The sequence below is a fragment of the Sminthopsis crassicaudata genome, chromosome 5 (genome assembly GCF_048593235.1).
Source record: "Sminthopsis crassicaudata isolate SCR6 chromosome 5, ASM4859323v1, whole genome shotgun sequence".
NCBI lineage: Eukaryota > Metazoa > Chordata > Mammalia > Dasyuromorphia > Dasyuridae > Sminthopsis > Sminthopsis crassicaudata.
Window position 1 is genome coordinate 152,566,737 of NC_133621.1, and position 22,705 is coordinate 152,589,441.

General features: G+C 34.4%; 1 protein-coding gene and 1 pseudogene across 6 annotated transcripts in view; one reads left to right on the forward strand and one right to left on the reverse strand.

The window, feature by feature from the left end:
* HGF (hepatocyte growth factor) overlaps positions 1-14,164 on the reverse strand; it is a 108,217-nt gene extending 94,053 nt beyond the window's left edge. For 2 of the 6 annotated variants that reach the window (XM_074268492.1, XM_074268493.1), the window contains exons 1-2: positions 13,481-13,904; positions 3,904-4,066 (exon numbers count right to left, since the gene is read on the reverse strand). In XM_074268492.1, the coding sequence (XP_074124593.1) occupies positions 3,904-4,066; positions 13,481-13,568 (251 nt within the window). In that variant the 5' untranslated portion in view covers positions 13,569-13,904. Of the gene's footprint in view, positions 1-3,903; positions 4,067-13,480 lie in introns of all 6 variants that reach the window. The other 4 variants (XM_074268488.1, XM_074268489.1, XM_074268494.1 and 1 more) reach the window with 4 other exon arrangements.
* A 3,840-nt stretch (positions 14,165-18,004) lies between these two features.
* Positions 18,005-18,435, forward strand: LOC141542501 (large ribosomal subunit protein eL21-like; annotated as a pseudogene).
* The last annotated feature ends 4,270 nt before the right edge of the window (positions 18,436-22,705 follow it).

Below are 22,705 nucleotides of genomic sequence, written 5' to 3' on the forward strand. Positions count from 1 at the left end.
TCTCCAGTCTAATGTGTCAACCCCATCTCTTGGAATCACTCAGTCTGAGTTATTTTCTCTATGTCTGAAGTCATTTCTGATCCCTCCAGACACTCGTGTACTCCCTCCTAAAATGATCTTGTATTTAATGTGTGTGTGTGTGTGTGTGTGTGTGTGTGTGTGTGTGTGTGTGTACTCTGGATATATATATATATATATATATATACATGCTCTCTCCCTAGTGAGGTGTATGCTCCCTGAGTTCAGGAACCATTTCACTCTTGTCTTTATATTCCTAGCATTTATTAGTAGATAGCACTTAATGTTGTTCTTGTTGTTCAATTGTCCCTTTCACACCCAACTTACTGTCACCCCATTTGAGTTTTCTTGGCAAAGATATTGAAGTGATTTCTCATTCCTATTCCATTTTATAGATTAAAAATGAGATAAATAGGGTTAAGTGTCCAAGGCTACATAGCTTTTGAGTATCTGAAGTCAATTTTGAAATCATGAAGAAGAGTCTTCCTGACTTGATAGCAATCTACCCACTGTGCCTTCTAGCACATAATAATAAGCACTTAATACATAAATGCTTGTGGATTGTTTTATAGCAGCAGTGTTATCAGACAGGAAAATGAACGGAATGACCTCATTAAAATGCAACCAATAAGATATAACAAATGAGGTCAATCTAGAACACACAAGTTTTGCCAAATCACCACATATGTTTCCACATGTGGAGGTTGGTTTTTTATTGTTGTTATTTCCATCACCATTTTTTCATTATGGTAAAATATGTTTTAAATATATTATATATCATAATTTATATTTTCATAATATAATTTGTATTGTGCTTTATATATGTCCTTTGCTTATCTTCCCTATTAAGATACATTTTTTGATGTCTGGAACTATCCCATCTTTCCATTCCCAAGGTCTTAGCATAGTATCTTTTATTACTAGGCACTTAATAAACATTTTACATTACAAAGTCAATAATAACAGCCAAATACTTAATAGCATTTCCTTAAGACAAAACACTAATATTTATGTATGTGTGTTCCTTCTTGGTTCAAAGATTCTTTTGTGACCATGATGATTTTTTCCCCTAGAAGTTCATTATGGCTTCCTTGTCTTTGCCCCACTAAACAATGGAGAAAATATATTACTCCATAATAAGTTATGAACTAAATTCAGAATATCACAATTTTCACATATAATTGGAAACTATAAAATTGGCAAATGTGACTAAAGCAGAGAATTTAGTTTGGAGATTTAGAAAGAATATCATCTCATGTCTGTATCCAGGGAGACATTTGCTATTTGTAATTTGGCCACAAACTAGAAAATGAAACTAACATGATTTAGGGGAAAAGTTTACTGATTTAGGAGTGAGAAAATGACTTAGAGTTTGAGATTCTTTACTCAGTAGCTACATGACACTGGACCTCAGTATTCTCATCCATAAAATAAGGGCTTAAACAAGGTGCTAAGGTTCTTGATAGTTCTAAGTCTATAAGAATGAAAATAAGTGCTTATGCAGAACACTTAAGTTCTGCAAATTATTTTACATGATATGATTTGCTCCTCGCAACAATCCTTTGAGATTGGTACTATATTATCCCTATTTTACAAAAGGGGAAACTGAGGCTGAGAGAGGTGAAGTGACATGCCGAGGGACATGTATTAAGTCAATTTCTGAGAAAGCATTTGAACTCAGTTCTTCCTGAGATCAGGTTCATTACCACCCACTGCTCTACTAAGCTCCCCTTATTTCTAATAATAGTAACAAGAATTTGATTTACTATATTCTGAGAAGATTGAAAAAAGTCATAACAATTGAATGCACAGTCTAATGCCTAAAAAAGAGATATATCTTTAGGAAAGTATTCCATCCCCCAATTGAAGGAAGAGAATGTTTTCTTGACTGTCAGTTCCCAATTTAGACCTATTATTTCAGCCTGGCTATAGTTGGGTAGCACTTGCTCTGGAAAAAAAAAAAAAAGTTAAGGATTTTAGTGGATTGCAATCTCCTAATGAATCCACAGTGAAACATGGATATCCAATCTGATCAAAAGAGGAAAAGATTCTAGAGTAAGTTGTGATATTTCCACTGTGGATGCACCCCTATCAGAATTCATCTAGAAGATTATATTCAGTTATGGGTGATATCATTTAAGAAAAACATGATAGAAGAGTGTCCAAAGGGAACTAAGCAAGATGGAGAAAGGACTTGAGTTCATATTATATTTGCTATACATTAGGCTAAGAAAGTGAAGACAAGATGGACATGATAGGGGGACATATTTCCAAGCATTTGAAAAAATGTTATGTGGAAATGAGATTAGGCTTGTTGTTTCTAACTTACCCTTTTCTGAAAATAGTGACTGACAAAGATTGTTTATGTAACAATAAATAAACCAGCAGGCATTTATTTAAGTGTTGTGTTAGAAAAGAAACAGAAGTCCCAACAAAATTTCATCCACAAATCCTCACTTCATTTCTTTGCCCTCGAATATGTATTACCCTCCATTTTTCCACTAAAAAACAAACAAACAAAATTTTTATAGGTAAGAGGTTCAGAAGGAAGGAATCCTTTGTAACCAAAGTTCACACTGATATCATACCTTGAGGTTTACAAAAAGATTGAAATTCTTCTAAGTAATTTGTGCACGTATTATTATCCTCATTTTAAAGAGGAAACTGAGCCTAAAAGTAATTATGTGACTATTCCAAATAATACCACAAGTAAGTACAATAGGTATAATCTAGTCCTAGATTTATGGATTCCAGGTAAATCATTATTTCCCAGGAATACTATGCTATGTGCATAGAAAGGACCCTCCCTTGCACTATCTATATAAATGTTCATTCTTCCTGAAAGAATTTTATCAGCCTTCCTTTTGTATCTCTAACTCTAATGGTAAAAATGAGAAAAATTCTCACTAAATTTTGCCCCTCAATACAACTCAGAGTAAAAAGTCCAGTTAATTCTAATTTGGATGAAAAGGTTAAGGAACTGGACCCTCTGGTTTTATTAGTATATGAAAGTACTGGAAGATGAAACTAACTATAATAATAATAATAGACCCTTTCTCTGCAAATTCATTTCAGAATTGCCTAGAAATTTGAGAGGTCAATTGACTTTTTCAGAGTCACATAACCAGATGTGGAATTTAAACTTGGATCTTCCTGGCTCAGAAGTCAACTCTCTCTCCACTATCATGCTACTCCTATCCTGTGGGATAGAGTTATTTTTCATTGTCAAGTCACACAAGAACTGGAATAGGATAGCAAGCCCTTCATTTGATTCTTGAATGCCATTTCTAATGACCTTATCACTTTTCACCTAGATGTTTATCATGTCTCCCCTTAATGCCTTTTCAACATCCTCTTTTGCCAAAACCAAGCTCTATAGATATTGTCTGAGTCTCTCAACACCTTATATTCTCAATCTCCAGAGCCTCTGACACAAGTTCCTATAAATCCTGGCTGTTGCCCAATTCTACAATTCATATTCTTAAAATTCCTTCAGCTTCTGTTACCAATAAATATTTATTCTGAATACAAGACCTAAAAGTTTAAAGGGAATTAAATAAAACCAATCCAAATGAATTTCATTTTTAATAATCAAAGCTGAATACAGAACAGAGGAAATCACAAAACACATAATTTTTTAAAGATACTTTTTTTCATTAGACATTGTTAACATCCTGTTCTCCACTCCCATTCATCCCTTGTGTTTCCTTCAATTATATCATAAGTCTTCTGTGACAAGAAGTTTAAAAGACCCAAGTCTAGATTGCATAGGCCAACTACTACATCGTACACTGGACACCAATAATTTTAAAACATGATGTAGTGTATTTGGCTATATGAATGTATTCCATTACTGGAAAATTCAAACAACAAGGAATAACTTACTTGCAAGTGAATGGAAGACCTTTATTCCTAATACATCTCTTGGCACATTTGTCCGTCGTGTTCAGCCTTTTGGTTTTAATATTCAGTGATGAGTCTATTCTGATAAGAGTAGTCTTTGCTGATTTTTTGAATTCGTGTAGGGTATTTCTTTTCCTCTGGCCCTCTAAAGAGTAAAGACATTGGAAAGAGGAAAAAAAGCCTTAATGGATGATATTCAAAAGAATTATTTTACCTGACAATGTCAACCTCTGAAAATATTAAGTTGGATAAATTATAGTAAAGGAAGAAAATGTTAGTTGATAAGGATAACAAGGAACTGTCATCATGTCTAGTCACTAATCAACAGTCTTTCAGAGAAAGGATGCACTCTCAAAGTGGGACAGAATTCATTCCGAAGAAATAAATAACATGCTCTTCTCCAAACAACATGAAAACAAGAACCAGTTCCAGGAGCACATTATGTCATGTTTCATATTGTATTTTTTCATTTCTTCCTGCATTTTACAAATTATTATATAAATTATAGTAACTAGCAAAAGCCATTCAACCAAAGTTTGGCAGAATAGAATTAACTAAAATCTGTAACATGTTGTCCATATTTGTTCTATACAACTATCAGGGACAGGGGGAAAATATTTTTTGCTGTCATTTATTACATAAATACATCTTTCTTCCAGACAATAACTTTTTCTATCCCTTCTTGTTTCTCTTGCTATCCAGCCAAGTGTGGTTAATCAAAACTTCATCTTTTAATGTGGGTCTCATTTTTCTTTATAAAAGAGTTTTTCAAGGCCACCAGATAGCATGAACTTTCCCTTTAAAAAGCCAAATAACCCAGGAGTACATGCTATTCGTTCTAAAAAGCCTTAATTTTATGTATAGTCTTGGAAGAATTGAAAATGTGATCTTTCACTTACCCATTTACCTCAATTGTCCCAGTTCTTAATTGCTACCATTACAGGCTCCTGCACAGTTAAGTCAGCTAATAGATTGCAGCTACCGGGCAATCAGGGTGACCACAGTCTATTTTATGCCTTATATGGAAGCTATTTCTGAGGCAAGAAAGCTTTCTCTCCTCTACTTTACTATTTTTCCTTTAGGACTACATAAACTTTGCTGGGAGTAAGGGGGAGGAGAAGAACTATGCATGTCCTTTCTGTGCGTAATAGCCAGAATAAAGAAGAAATATTTAGAAGAAGTCAAAAGATGTAGAAAAGTAGAGAACTGAGGAAAGACATAGAAAAAAGAACAGGAGAAAAGAAAAAAAGAAACCAAAAAAAATTTAAATTTCCAAGAAGTTGAGCTTTAGATAGAAGGCAGCCTTTTATGAGGTGACAGAAAAAGCAGATATAGAGTATGTTCATTTTTTTAAATTAAATTTTGTTTTTGCTTTTCCAGTTAACAATCATTGCTCTTCCCCCATTTCTCCTTTGCCCTATGCATTGAAAAATACAAAGAAATGAAAACTATTGCAATAAATATGCATAAGTGAAGCAAAAGAAATTCCCACATTGGCTCTTTCCAAAAACATACATTTCATTTTACATATTAGTCTACCTTTGTTAGGAAGTGGATAGAATTTTCATCATCAGAACTAGAATATGGAAGTTTTATTGTATTTTCTTCTGTTTTAAGGTGATAACGTACATGGGTGAATTGTGGAAGCATTTCCCATGAATTAAATATGCAGATATGAATGAAGAAGCAAGATAAACTGGGACTGTAACAGGAGGACATTAAACATGCAACAAAAAAGAAAGTACCAAGAAAGCAAAACTCTATGTTCATAAAAACTTAAAAATATGGGGTAACCCAATGAGATGCCAGAAATGGCATCATACTTTTGACTTTGCCAGCAACCACTGGCTCCTGTTGGTTTATTAAACATTCAGCCTTTATTTATCAGCTTCTGTCCTGACCTGAAGATTACTATAAAGAAACATGCACTTTATTCTTTATTCTTTGTTTTTATATGTCTCCAGAGCACTCTTTTTGAAATCTTCATGTTCTTTGACAGAATACATCACCCTATAATATGTATACTCCTATGTATATCATTATGTCAAGAATCCATAATGAAATTTGGATACTCCATTTACTAATACAGATCTCAATCCCTCTGTGCTTCTATAAATGCCCTTGATAAATTGTTGTTGCAAAAGAAAAATAAGTTTATCAACTAATTAACTCTTTCAAATGATGAGGCTATCCAAAATTAGCCTGTCTCTTGATATAGACATAGAGTCTATCCTTTATTTTAAACTTTTCTAGCTTCAGTAGATCTTCTAACTGATGGGGTTTAGAGTTATTTAAGCCCTAAACATTATGCATTTCAACACACCACCTTATCCCATTTATAAAACAAATCAAGCGAGGCACAAATAGATAGAATGATTTGCCCAAATTCATAGAAACAGAAAGCAACAGAACTGATATTTTCTGATGTCAAAATATGCCTTTTCCATAATTCCATAAGAATTATAAGTCAGAGTCCCTTCACTTTTTGAGGAACCAGCTAAATAGAACTTTAAAAGAAAACAGACTCATGTGTACATTTAGAACAATAAAGTTCAATCAAACAAATCAGTGAATCACCAATTATTTGATATTATGTGCCTAGCATAACACTAGCTGCCAGATTATGATTGTACCTTTCTTATCAAACAATACTAACTCATGTAAGAATCATATTATCTCTACCATTGATTTTTACCTGAAAAGTCAGTTGGATGGGCATTAAAGAGTGAGTGCTCATTAAAGATTTAAAATCTTAGATAAAACGAATTGTGTGAATTTGAAGTCTTAGGAGCTGTACTTCCTTTTTTATCAGGGAGAGATTCAGAATAAATCATCATTCTCTCAAGTAAAGGATATACAAATTTCTTCAACTTCTGGCTTCTATTACAGTATTCTATTAATGAGATAAGTTTTTCCATCAAGAGTTTCTACTTCCTTTGACCTCTGTGTGCTGTTTTCCAGCTGTTAGGAGTCATCCTAATCTTAAATATTTTGATTTCATTTTTCACTTTGTCTATTTCCCAGAAAATTGTAGAAGTTTACAGACACAGAAAATCTATCAAAATGGGGTGACTTCTTTAACAACAGCATGAGAAAAATATATGCTCATTGGAATAGTTCTTCAGATGAATCATGTTACCTAAAAAGAAGATGGTCTTTAGAATTGACACACTATTATCTTGTATAGCTGATGTGAAATGATTGTGGGCATCTGGGGGCAGGGGATGACAAACAAATTAGTAAGTCCAAAGGGGGGAAAAAATTAAAGTTAGAAAAATGAGATGTTTATAAATGGTTTTCACTAGACAAAATAAATTAAACAGAACTTTTATGTTTGCACTGAGATTTTATGTTTGTATATTTCTTTCACATCACAAATGAAAATAAATAATAAACAGGTTTGGCTTAAAGTGAAGACATCTTTGTTGCAAATGTCACTTTGTGTACTGTGGATCATCAGATTGTTGATTTTTTTTTACTTGCTTGGTTAGTTTTTTTTTTTTGGGGGGGTAATATTCTTATTTGTTGTTCTTCTATTTCAGTCCTTTAAATTTAAAAGTTCAGTGACTCATTATTCAAAATTCAGATTCTAGTCAGTGTCTCCATCATATAAAACTTCAGAACTCATAAACCTAAAAAAGTATCTCCTCTTTAATGAAAGAATTAAATGCAAAAAACAGACAACTAAAAATAAAATTCTTTGCACAAAATAGTGTTCCAACTTTTCTTTTAATATGTTTTATATGTGTGTACATATGTATGTATATGCTTGTACAACTGATTTTTATTATGGCAAAAATATCAAAGATTAAATTCATAAGGATCTTATTACTTTTTTGAACTGAGGGGTTTTTTGAGGGTGAGCTGAGCATTGAGGGATATTGAGCAGAGCTCTGAACATTTTTAAACACTTAACCTGTTTAAAGTATCTCTGCCTTTCCCACCCTTCAACATATTTATATATATATGTACACATATGCATATATATATGTGCATTTACATTATGTATGTAGCCTGCCTATGTACTTTACATATATGATGAATATGTACTGCATATATATATATATATATGCATATATATATACATTGTATATATTGAACAGAGACTTTAGGAATTAAGAAGATTCAATTAGAGTTCTATGTAATATCTGCCCACTAACTGCCTCAAAAAATAACAAACATATCTTTCCCAATTTAATCTTTGGTATTTTCAGTGCAATAAAAGTGGTTATATAGACATATACATTCAGACTGATAGATTACTTATATATATGTATATAGAGACTAGCAATAGACAAAGACAGACAGAGACAGACAGAGAGAGAGAGACAGAGACAGAAGTTGGGACTATATTTTGTTGCAAAGAATTGTATTTTTATGTGTCATTTTCCACACACACACACACACACACATTTTATATATATATTTAAGACAGCTTCTTAATCTATGTTCCACAGACCTCCAAAGGGTCCCCACAAAGACATAAAGGGACCCATAAATTGGGACAGGATTTTTTAAAAGAATCTATAATTTCACTAACCTTTGGTTTCCTTTGAAATACTATATACTTATTTTATGCATTTAAAACAGGCTTTACCAGGCTGCCAAAGTGTTTCTTGGCACAAATAAAGTTAACAGCCCTTGTTAAAGAAGAGATTAAAATAAGCTATAATTGTGTATCCCTGGACAGTCACAAATTCTTTCATTCTCATTTTCAATTTCTATAAAATGAAGGTGAATTCAATTGTACTTACCAGACTATATTGTTCTGAGGATTAAATCAAAAAAGAAAGTGTATTTCCAACACTTTGCATACCTTAGAGAACTGTACAAGTGTCAGATTTTTTTAAAAATATAATTAGCATTATCTACTACTACTACAACTACTATTGTTGCTACTACTATTACTATATATCTGATTATATTATATCATTCTCCAACTCAGAAATCTTGCCTATGGAACAAAATATAAACTTTGAAACCAAACATTTAAAGTCTTTTACAATCTAGGTCCAACCAACCTTTCCCATTTTATTTCATTTTATGACTTTTCCTGAGTTCTGTATTGGAACCAAATTGTAGTCCCACATATTCCTCAAATTCAACATTTCATCTTTCACCTCTCTGCTTTCCCATAGACTATCTCCTTCCTTCAAGAGACTACCTTTTTTATGAAAGTTCACTTCTAATAACCTTAATATTCCTTCAAGGATCATCTCAGGTTTCAATTAGTCAGGAAGTCTTCCCTGATCTCAGTCAAATATTGTGTTTCATGTTTTTTGTTACTGAGTCCTCTCAATCATATCTGACTCTTTGTGACCCTATTTGGGACTTTCTTGGTAAAGATACTGGAGCAGTTTGCCATTTCTTTATCCAGCTCATTTTACAGGCGAGGCAACTGAGGCAAACAGGGTAAAGTGACTTTCCCAGAGTCATACAACTAGTAAATGTTCACTGACAGATATGAACTCATGAAGATGACTTTTCCTGATTCCAAGTCCAGTGTTCAATCCACTGAGTCAACTCCCTGCCCAAAATTATAATCATAACATGGTAGTTTTCGATTCAGAAAGGCCCTCAGGAGCCATTGAGTTAATAGATATGAAAACTGAGGTCTAGAGAAACTAAATGATTTGCCCAATATCTTGCCAATATTTGCCTTTTGGGGCCTAGCACAGTGGCTGGCACAAAGTAGGAGCTTAATAAATGTTTACTGAATCGGTCATAGGCTTTGAATTTTGCTTCAAATACATATTATATGTACAACATAGGACCTTCTATATTTTCTTATCTATGTACTCATTGTAGCCATTCTCCAACCCCATAGCCAGGATATAGGCTTCTGAAGAGCAAAGATTGTAGCCAGTCCCTTGTACATAATAAAGGTTTAATAAATGTTTGTTGAATTGAAGACAGCTTTGAGTAAAAAATAAAAGGGTGAAAGCATCCCTTAAAAACACTATCATTCCTTTTCACTCTTAATATCCCCCAAGGAAAAACTCAGGATAATGGAAAAAATTTAGGAGAAATGTTTCCTTTCTAGTCCCTTATTTAATTTACTTATTGGAGACTCATAGTTTTTAGGAATCAAGCAAAAAAACTAACAGCAAAGAGTGCCAAAAGTATTGAGTCCAAGGTGCTTTAAGAAAGACATATTTCTCTCTTTGGTCCCTTAGCCAGATATTCATTTCTCTTAGTACCTCATATATTTTCCTCTATGTGGGAGCTCCCAGTGACTTCAAAGAGAGGTCAGTGCAGGAAAAGGATTTGCAGAGTGTGGAAAGAAACAGGAATCTGGCTCCATTCACTCTGAAAAGTCTGTCCACATGATTAAGGATTAGCAAGTATGAAGTGGTAACATGTTAAAATGACAATAAACAAATAATTAGAGGAATGGAAAATAGAGGATATGAGACTCTGGGGGGGAAAAGGCTCTGTAAACAAATTAATATTTTCATAGATAGGTAGAATTTCTGAAACACCAAAAGGAATCTAAAAGATGCAAAAGAAAGCTATAAATTCACAGCACTGAAATATCCATAAATCCACTGATGGAAGAAAATAGTGTAGAAATCACACACAGATTTAAATAAATAGTTTTTCTCTCAAAAATGATTCACAATTGTTTAGAAGGTAAAATTGGGCTGTTCTATATAAACATAATAATCCCTTTAATATCATAGATTTAGAGCTGGAAAAGCTTAAGGTAGCATCTAGTCTTATTGCTATTGTTGTTCAATTGTGTTCAACTTTTCATGATCCCAGTAAGAGTTTTCTTGATAAAGACCTTGGAGCAGTCTGGCATTTCCTTCTCCATCTCATTTTACATATGAGGACACTGAGGCAAAAAGGTTGAAATCACTTGCCCAGGGCCACAGAGTTAGCAAGTGTCTGAAGACAAATTTGAAATCAAATCTTCCTGATTTCAGCCTACCCCCACACCCCCACTTTTACTTCTCACTCTCTGGAATATGCCTCCTCTATAGACTATGACATCTAGCCTCCTGCACTTATTTTAACTCCATCATTTTATAAATTGAAGAAATTAAGACTTAGAGAAGTTAGGTTACTACTTTATTACCTATGGGTTACTTCCCATAGGTAATAAATGGCAAAGTCCTAATCTGAACCTAGATTCTCAAACTCAAACCTTCTTCTTTGAGTTTATTGTTGTGGGAAACTTCCTCTTAAGTAAAAGTATGTCTAGTACCTCCCACTCTCCACTGATTGGTTGTCTGGCAAACCTTTTCTAAATGTTCACCTGGTACTCAGTATCATAGACCATTACAACTGAAAGTGCCCTTAGAGATCATGTCTTCCAAACTCCTCATTTAACTGATGGGGTAATTGATAACTAGAGATAAAGGCACTTGCTTATAATCCCTTAAGTATTATGATGGAAATTGGTGGTTTAAAGTCCTACATTTTTTCTACCACAATGCACAGTTATTACTAGATTTATAGGTTTAAAATTCTCCTGTGTGTTTTTTTTAAGCAGCTAGCTGACATTTATATTATATTTGCATTTCACTAAGCAATTTTCTTGCAATAATACTGTGAAAGTTATCATTGTCCCCATTTTATAGATGTGAAAACTGAAACTAAGAGATTAAATGACTTTCACTTGGTTACCCACCTAGAAAGATGCAAAGAAAGATTTGGAATGTATGTTTCCTGACTCCAAGTTGAGGGTCCTTTATACTGTACTAAGATGCCTCTACTACATAACTATACATCTATTTTCATATATTATAAAACCAAAAAAAAAACACAATAAAAAAACTGAAGAGCTCATGCTGTTAAATGACAAGAAAAAGAAACCTCCTTTTTTGTATATTTCAAAATGGTCTATCAATTTATATTCATTATACTGTACACAGTTCCAAAGCAAAGTAACACATCAAAAACTATCAAACTAAACCTACCTCCCAAGCAAAGTAGTATCAACTCTCAGACATCCACTTCATGAATTATCCATGGCAAATTTGTAATTCCCTTTTGGTCTCCCCCTACTAGCCAACACACTTCTGAGAATGCAAAATCATTTCAACATTAGCCAAAGTGAAGTGTAATTAGGAAGGTAAATCCACTGCCAAAACATATATTGTAATTCATTCCAAAAACAAATACAAGAAGTCTTTCAATTATTTGCTGTGTGGACTTACATACAATTCAAAGGAAAGTATGGTTACCAATACTATGCAATTTTCTTTAGAAATTATAATTTCCAAAATATTAGCCATTATTTGAACCATATTTTAAAACTTCCTACAGATGTTCCTGACCTATAAGAAACCACCATAATAAAATTATCAGTCATAATTTATTTACTTAATATAGTATATTTGAACATATTTAGAAGAAGAGAGTCTACTTATTTTCCTTTTTGCAGAAGTCTTATCAAAAAGCATTTTAGTTGACCATTCTCAACCCAATGGCCTCCCTCTATAAAGGACAATTCACAAAATAGATACAACAAAGAGAAGCCAATTCCCAAAGGTTGATGTCCTATTTAGCTCATTCTTAGTATTGTCAACCCCTGGATTTCATCAGAAACTAGATCATGAATCTGATTATTCATACTTAATTTAGTTCAAAAGATATAGCCAATTCTTTGTGTTGGCTTTGGAAAAGGCTTCATCTACCATCTGGTCATTCATTCCAAGTTTTGTATTCCCCCATGCCCTCGATGTTCACTGCTTTCTCACTTCAATATTCTAGCCACTACAATGATAATACAACTAAATACAGATGTTTCCTCTTGTCCTGATAAGGACTATAAATTCCTAGGAGCAGCAAATGAAATATTCTCTAAACTACCCATTCCCAAATGACTCCTTTAGAACTCTGTAGTTTGGGGTTGAAAGTGAGAAAAAAAAAAAAAAAAAAAAGGATGAAGTTGCTCTTGAGCTTAATCAAAGCCATATCCATACCATTTTATGCCTTCCATGCATGGCAGCTACCCAAAGACAGATACCCAAGGAGAAAGGGAGGGAGTTAGGGAGAGTGAGAGTGGGAGAGATATGGAGGGAGGGGGAGAGAGGAAAAGAGGAGAGAGAATTGAGAGGAGAGAGAATAAGATTATATTTTTATAGCATATGCAAATTTGGTGTTTAGTCTATATTTTTCAAATAAAACCTGTATAGATCACAATTACAGCTTAAATCTTGGATTGTAAAAATGGATGCCTTGGTTGTTTTTGGAAAGGTGTCCTTAAATAGAAAAAGGATGAATCCCCACAATCCTGTCCCATCACTCAGTTGCACTCCAACTCAAACCCTTTCCCCATCTTTACATTTCCCCAACAGGCAAAGTTCCAAACCAATGTTAGCACTTTATTTCTATCCCACAACTTATACCCATTAGGCTAGTGAGGAAGGGAGGAGGGATATTGATGAGCTGTTAATTATCCTTTAAAAGGTTTTTCACAGAAAAGAGATGTTAAAAAGAAAATGTAGGAAAAAAATTGTTAAGACATTTAAACTTAAAGGAGAGGAGATGGGGAAGGTAAACTGTTGTTTTTTAATATTCAAGAAAAAAAGGGGGGAAAAAAACTAACCTGCAAAGGAAATGGTGATGGGAAGAAGAAGGAGATGTTGAAGAACCTGATGCAACACCAATATTGGCAGAAGTTGGGTCACCCACATGGTGCTGGTCTTGCTGGCAGATCACACAGAAGGAGATGCCTGCTTGAAAGGATCCTGTGTAGAGGCAGTTACTAAAGGAGCCAGCCTGCACCGAGCTGCTTTTTATTACGATGAGCTAAGTTTGTTGTGTGATTAACTGGAAAGATCTAGGTCTGAACTCCCTCTTACGGTAAGAAACTGTTTAACAACAGCTCTTAACTCTTGTCCAACCTCGCCCCCACCCCTTTCCCCTTACGTCCCCTCTAAACAACACCAAACAGATTCCAGCCCCTTTCCCTAGCTTAGGAAGGAAACTTACAAAGAAAAGGTCACCTGGCTTGAGGCCAGCTTCAATCTGGAAGCGTAAGCACCAGATCCCTGTGACTCGAATGAGAATAGAGAAGAGGAGGAGGAAGATGCAGCTCCGCCAGTTAAAACTAGGCAAGGCAACAGGGACAAGCCCTCTCCATTTAAAAGCAGCCAAATACAAGTGCTCAAGCGTCTATTTGGGAAAAAGAGGAAGGGAAAGCAGAAATATCTGAACCCAGAGAGTTGTCTTCTAGTAAAATGTGCCCCAAGCTACTGATCCTGGGTGATTTCACTGCTACAACCACCTGGGGCTTCCAGGTAAAGATAATCATTCCCTGAGGTTTGGAAGAATGGGGGAGGACGGAAATCCGCCAAGCCTCGAGGCCGACCTAGAAAAAAAGGTGGAGCCACAGCAGGTAGAAAGAGGAATAATTAGGAAAACGTTATAGTCTTGGGGAAAATAGTCATGTTCTCAGGTGGGAAGGATCCCTGGTAGCGTTGGGCCAAAACACACACGTGCACACGCACACACGCACGTACACATGTCCAGGTGTTTGACAGATTTTGTATCAGAAACTTGCCTGTGTGGGGAACTGGGATAAAATCAAGTGACATCTCCAAGAATCTCTATAAGACTGGAACAAAAAGAAAGTCTGTCCCAACGCCATCTTTTCCCCACCTCATTTTGCAAGTCAAGGTAAATAGATTACAATACGACAGGAAATATTTCCTGTGAGCTACTTTTCTTTTTAAAAAGATGGGGAGGAGAGAACCAACATATTCTAAGCTTTCTAGTAGGTGGTAGATCACTGTGCTGACCACAGAAGCAGTATACTTTAGAAAAAAAATAACGGCTGAAGGACCTGGGTGCAAATTCCCAATCCCCAGTTGCAACTTTGTGCTCCGGCCCCCTGGCATTTGGGAATTGGTGGGTTTGGGAGGTTTTTTCAGCCAGTCGGCAGTCAAACTTTTATTAAGCTCCCAAGACACTTAGAAAGCTTAATGTATAAAGCATAAAGTGTAATGCGAGGGATTCACATGTTAAATCACTTCCCACACTCTCTGGATAGTCCCCCGGGTTTTTCTTTGCTGCTGTTAACGCAGAGACTTGGTTTCTAATATCCCAGTTTGGGGAGAATTTGAGGATTTTGAGGGGAGTCCCGGACCCTGAGGCAACTTTGTAGTAGCCTCAGGCTACATTAAGGTGCCAGGAGGAAATCAGAACAATTATCCTCCCAGCAGCTAGACCAATCTGGTTTACCTAGGAGACCTCTAGGAAATGGTTAGAAAAACGAGAGGTAGAAAGGGGGAAATGTAACTAGGGAAGTAAGAGCTAAAAAGTAATATTATGGAGCAACCTTTTTTTTTTTTTTTTACTCAGAATTGGGGAGCAAAATGAGTCACCAAAACCTAGCCTCACCCCCATGCACCAAAAGAATCTTTTTCCTACCTACAACCAGGGATCTCTTCTTCCCTTTGATCCTCCCCTTTCTCCCTCCTCTTCTCCCTCCCGACTACCTACCCAACTCAATCAATTTGTCTTATTTCTTCTCTGGTTCTGAGCTACTTGGGAAATTTAGGAATTGGAATATTTGCATTTAAGTGGATTGGAAGAATGCTAATATCACCATGATTGATCAGTGATTATTACTGTTCTTTCTAAGAAACAAACAAAAGAAAACAAATAACCTTTAATAGGTATTTCATGGGATCATATATGTTGAGTAATCGTACCTCTGTTTTTTTGTAGATAGCCAACTAACCTTCATTTTCCTCTCAACAAATGATCTCAAAATTCTAACATCCCATGCTGTCAGCCATTGCAACTTTCTTTCTGACTTTTCAAATCATCTTTGCTCTGATAGAAGAGTTCATTGGATTAGCTAAGGGATAATTTTCCCCCCAGGGGAGAAATTAGAATAAAGTGTTCATGCACTTTCTTTGGAAAGTGGAGGTTACTGTATCTACAATCCTCTGACAGGGGAGGGCAAAGTTATAGCATTAAAACAAGTTTCATTACAGTGGCAGGCTTGACTAATGCTGACTTGCATTCAAAAAACATTTATTAATTACTTACCGTGTGTCAGGCTATGCTAAGCATTGGGTATACCTAAGGGGAAAATAACCCCTGTCCTCCATGAGTTCACATTCTACTGAAGCAACACATAACAAACAATTTTTAGAGTAGTCAGTGTAACAGTCAGGAAGTAATCTCATAGAGAAAAGCACTAGCAGAAGGTGGTGAGATGGGGCTGGAAAAGGCCTCCTGGAGAAAGTGGAATTGCAACTAAGATGTGAAGGAAGCCAGAGAAACTGAGAGGCAAGGGTTAAAAGGAAAAGATTTCCAGAATTGTAAGGGCAACTACTACCTTGAAATGGAAATGAGAAACAACAAATGGATCAGAGTTAAGTGTGTAGAGAAAAGTGAAAATAAGAAAGTGTCACATTGTGAAGTGGTTTAAAAGGCAAAGGACTTTATTTCTGATCCTGTAGGAAATAAGGAACCACTGGAATTTATGAGGGATGGCAGGGTTGGTTGACATGGCTAAATCTATAATTTAGGAAAAATCGCAGAGTGGGGAGAAGCAGGAGCAGGGAATATTTAGTGGATCACAAAGTTTCACAATTTTTGATGATCAGTGCTTGTAAGAACCACACAAAAATAGCAATCATTAAAAGACTTTTATTCTGTATTATCTCTGCCTCTCCCACCTATAGCAAGATTTTTTTTTTTTTAGATACTTTCATTCTGCCTGTTTTTTTTTTTTTTTTTTTTTCCCACTTACCTCACATATTTCTTTGGGGTGGGAGTGGCTGAAGGTTGAAAATATTTAAAATATGCATATGAAGATACTTTGAGAGCTATTAAGTCATATAAAGAGTATTCTAAAAGTCTTAAACTAAGTTTGTACAAATGTAAACAGCATTATCATAAGCTGTAACAAAACATTTTTTTGGTGCCTTTCTAAATCAAACTTCAAAATCCTCTTCATCCTCTTCTTTACTTTTGTCTTTGTTGAAGTAAAAGTTAAAAAGTAACATTTGTGCCTAAAGTCAAGCAGTGTGTTCCACTAACTCAGCAACCAGTACTGATTTCAGTTAAAAAATTCTTAAACAATGTAGCAACATATTTAAAAAATGGGATTGTAATTTACCTGCCTTGGAAAGTTGGCAAAATTTTGCCTTAAGCAAAGAGACAGATAAGATAGTTTCCAGAGGTCTCTTTCAAAACTAGTTTCACATTTGGAAAGTTCAATGAAAAAGTATTTAAATACATATGGTTTAAAATGTTAAACTAAGTGAAAATATATATGTATATATTTATATGTGTGTAAATATGTTGAACATTAAAGATAAGCTGCTGGGGTAGGAAAGAACAACTGGGCCAACAATCAAGAAATTTGGGTTCAGCTAATCAGTCAAGGTGACTATTTTTCCCATTTCCCATTTGTAAAATAAAGAACTTGGATTTTTACAAAGGTCCTTGGTCCCTTCCATATTCTATTTATTTAAAAAAAAAAAAAAAAAAAAAAAACTATTAGGTTGGTGGTGGTGTTTTTTTTTGTTTTTTTTTGTTTTTTTTTTTTTTTTTTTTTCTGATTCTATAGTCTTCTCAGGTATAACTTTCAAGAAACCCACCAGGAACGATGGCATTATTTATCTCTTTTTTCTACACTGTCACATCCTCTTACTTAGCTTTTCTCTAAATTCCATTCCTCTGAAAACAATACAGAATCAATATATATGTATAGAAAAGTGAATCCTTAAATTTTCAGTGTGAGTATTTACAATTGGGAAAGTGACAAATTCTACCAATCAAGGTTTAGTGTATTGCTTTGTTAAATGTCTAAAGTAAAGACTATTTAAGAGAAAATGTTAATTAAGCAGATTAAATTAATACATTTGTTGTGTATATTTTAGGGTTAATTTTTAAAACATACCAGCATATCCCGAATTACCCTATCTTGAAACTACAGACCTTAATTAATCCACATTCAGTGTCTTTAAAATATAAAGCATATCACTACTACATAACTTTTTGATTGTACACATTTCTCTAGAATAGTAGGGACTGCCTTCAATTGCAATTAAATTAATTTGCTAACTTCCTTTCTGCTGGTTCCAACATATTCCAGTGAGTTGCCAAAATGGTGAACACAAAAGGAAAAAAGAGAGGGACACAATTACATGTTTCCCAGGCCCTTTCAAAAACATAGTATTTTTCTTTGGCTCCATATATGCACATATACAAGAAAGTGATATTGTAGATATCAAGGGTATGGTCCAGCAAGGAATGCCCCATGAACGTTACCATGGCAAGACTGGACCAGTCTATAATGTTACTCAACATGCTGTAGGCATTGTTGTAAACAAACAAGTTGAGGGCAAGATTCTAGCCAAGAGAATCAATGTACATATTGAGCATATTAAGAACTCTGAGACCAGAGATAACTTCTGAAGCGGGTAAGGGAAAATGATAAAACATCAGCCTGCTCTACCCTGAGAAGAACTCTTTATGAGAACCAATGGCAAGCAGCCTGAGCTATTGGAACCAATTGCCTATGAATTCATGGCATAAATGACTATTTTTAAAAAATTATTAGATTGTGAAAAAAATAATTAATTTGCCAAATGTCTTCTAAAGATCTGTTAGGTATCATGTACCACTCCAAATTCTAGAGATAAATGACAAAAATTCTAACAATCCCTGCCCTCAATTATTTTACATTCTACTTGAAGGAAATAGAATGCATATAGATAAATAAATACAAAATCTATTCAAAGTAATCTCATAGGGATGGGGATACTAACAGTTGGTGAGACAAGAACAGATAGGGGTTTTTTTTTGTTTTTTGTTTTTTTAATATATATAGGAGATGGCATTTGAGTTTGGCCTTGAAGGTAAATTAAGTATTCATGAAGTGGGAAAGCCTTCCAAGCATGCATGTGTGATAGCCTTTGCAAAGGAGATAGAATGCTGAGTTTGGGAAACAGAAACAACAATTTGAGTGGGATATAGCTTGTGAGGGGAGAAATTGGAAATCATTCTCCAAAAAGCACTTCAAATTTTAAGCTAAGGAGTCTGTAATTTTATCCAAAGCCCACGAAGACTATTGGGCAGGGGAATGATATGACAAATCAATAGACTTGTACTTTAGCTTTTTAGAGGCAGAAAAAGATATAATAGTTAATGTTGCTGTTTAATTCTATGACCCTATTTGGATTTTTCTTTGGTGAAGCTACTGGAATTTTTTGCCATTTCCTTCTCCAGCTCATTTTACATATGGGAAACTGAAGCAGAGTTAAGTAACTTTCCCAGGATCACACAGCTAGGAAGTATCTGAGGCCAGATTTGAACTTAGAAAGATGAATCTTCCTGACTTCAAGCTGGACACTCTATCCATTATGCTACCTGGATGACCATTGTTAATTTAAATTTTGAAACCATTGGTTGTTATGAAATTGAAGTATTATGGCTATTCAAGGATATGGAAGAATTACCAGTTTTAGGATTTATCCATTTCCCTGATGTACATAGTACAGATTGAAAAGTAAAAAGACTATAGACTTCAAGACCAATTAGGAGGCTGTTAAAATATTCCAAGTTAAAAAGAGGTGATGAAGGCCTGAATTTCTAGAATATTTATCTTTGACTGGAGAAAATGGGATGCATATGAGATGTGTTGTTGAAGCAGATTGTCAAGCTTTGACAACTGGTTGAATATAGAGAGGATGTAAAAGAAAAATTGAGAATGAATCCAATTTTGTGAACCTGGATTACTAGAAGAATGATGGTGGATAGTAGACTAAGTTAAGAAGAGGGTTTGTTTTTTGGAGAAAGATCATGAATTCCATTTGAATGTTGAATTTAGGATGCCTATTAGATATCCAGTTGGAGATATCCAGCAGGAACGTTGCAGGCTCAGAACATGAGAGAGAAAAGGCATGAATATTTGACATTAAAACTTATATGTAAAATGAGGTTGTTTTCTACCATCTGTCTGGGGATCTTCAACAGAATTCCTTTAAAAAGTGCATCAAAGACCTGACGATAAAAAGTCTGGGGGTGGGAAGGGATAAGAAATGATTGAAAAAGGACATCTGGCCCTTTCCTCATGTCCTTTTCAGAGGTCACTGATTCAAAAGTATTCATAAAATTAAGCAGATGACCCGCTAATGTTAAAGTTAAGAGATATAAACAAATGGATCCATTTGTTAATGATACTAACTTCAATACTTCAAAGATCACTGACTTCATTACGATTTCCTCCCTCCACACGGATTGTAGTTCTTAAATGCATCAATAAAGGCTCTTCATGAGTTAAAAAAAAAAAAAAAAAAAAAAGCCTCCTGTCTTCTAATCAGATGATGAAAATTTTCTGCATTTAGATAGACTTGACATCAGACAATGGACACAGTCAATCATTGAGACTATATTCTAATCTCCAGCTTAGTAGAACCCATAGAACTTTTACTCCATTGAAAAGCCTGTGAAAAACTAGAACCACCTATCATTCCACAGATAAGTCATTAGAGTTGTATTTTAGTTGAGAAACCTTAACACTTAAAACAGATGTTATCTGTTATCAGTCTACTTAAACAGATGAAACAAAATCAGGGAATATAAATGCACCATTAGTAGGCATGGTGCATATATATTTAGAAAGTACCTCATGAGAGACAGTACTGTGAATCACCAGAGCGATTCTAAATCAAGAGTACATTAGTTTAATGACATCCATTCTCCTATTATGCACTAAGCAAGCAGTACAACAGTAAGATAATCACTGTTAATTGTCTAATAAGCCAATAAAAAAATCTGCAAATTGATGAAATTATGATTTGGAAACACCCCATTTTCTTCACAGTAATTTTTCTTAAATGCTGAAAAATGAGATTAATCCTTGATAAATTTTATAAATAACGGCATTTTGCATACAATATTAGTGCTTAGAATAACTATGATAGAAAATTACTCATTATAAGGAGAAACATCTAGCACAATCCCTGAAGTGATCAGAACAGTATTGTATTTATGCACAGGTATTACTAAAAGATAATTGTCCATTTGGGGGACTTTAGTAACTAAATCAGCTAAAGAATTCTTTGAAGTTTGTCAAATGCTTTATTTATCTATAACAGTAGTCTGCAAAGTGTGGACAAGCAAAACCTGAGCACTTGTAGTCTGAACTAAAAAAGATAATTGACTGATGCCAAAAGATGTTCTTTCAACTATTGGGTAGGAAGATAGGTCATAGCCAGGGTGAGCTAGATCTAGTTTATACCAACTTGAGAGAGAACAGATGGTAAAATTTTCAATGGGACCATTTATACCTAGGAAATCAGTAAATATTAAAAACCAGAGCTTGACTTATTGTTTCCTTGATTTTATAACTTAAGAAAATGTTAACAGTACAGATTAAATTTAAAAGTAAAGTCTAGGCAGTTTTTTTGAGAGCTGATTGTTAAACATTTATCAGCATATCACTTTATCTGAACCTCCATATAATACTAACATTGGAATTTTATTTTTAATACAGATACATTCGCCTTGGACCTCCAACATTTTCCCCAATCCACTCTCCCTTTACTATACATATTTCAAATAGAAGGACTATTTGTGCCCAATGTCTGATAGAGCTTTCCAAACTTATATTGGTCTGACATACCAAATCTTGAGTCTAACATAGGGATGTCATTTCAGTCTCTACAAGTCCTCTTCAAGAATCAAGGGCAATAGCAACCAATATGTTTCCAACCTCTCTCATTCTGGTCATAAGAGAGAGCTCTTCAGGTAAGTTATAATCTACATACTACTAAAGACAACTAAAGCAATAGCTACACATGTGCCATTAGAAGGAAAAAAAAATTCCCTTCTTGACCCTTACCTCTATCGAAATAATTCTGGCCTCTGGAACAAGTACCAGTGAGAGACCTTGTTCCTTATATTTCAGTTTGGATGGGATAGTGATTTGCTCAGGATGAAAAAGCACAGATGGATTGTAATATACATGGATTGCATATAACACATCAGATTATATTACAATTTCCTCCAAAACATACTCTTTTTTGAATATTTCTCTCTTTGTTAAGAGCACTACCATTTTCCAGTCACATGGGCTATTATCTTTGAAATCATTTTCCATGCACTCTCAGTATCATTTTAGACTCTGACCTTTTCTTTTATCTCAATTATCCAATTTGTGACAAATGACACTTTTCTAATGTCACAATAGCTTTAACATATACCCGATTCGTTTGACTCAAATAGTCATTGCCCTAGTTCACAACTTTTTTATTACTCATCTAGATTAGTGTACTAGCCTTGTCATTGTTCTCTCTATCTTAACTCCTTGTTTTAACTCCTTATCTAACTCCTTGATTCCTTGTCAATTTATTTTTTATAGCTGCCAGATTGATTTTTCTCAAGAACAGATACAGATACTGTGCTATTCCCCTGCATAATAAATTCCACTGATTCCCTAATGACTCTAATATCAAATATTGTTTCCTTCAGTAATTTATCTTTGTATTTTTTTTCTAAATGCCTATTACATAGAAATGTAGTAGCAGTATTTAATATATAGGTGTATATATAAAAATGTAATATATATAGATATCTTGCATAAAACTCGATATTCACATATTGTCCTGTCCATTAGGATGTCTATCTTGGCAGCAAGGTCTTTTTTTTTTTTTCTTTTTACATTTCTCTGCATTCCAAGTACTTAGTACACAGTAAACTCTTCAGAAATAATGGTTGAGTATTAAACTGATTATAATATATAGTCTAATACATGTTTCTAATAAATATATATCAGAATTATATGCACAAAAAGTTGTTACTG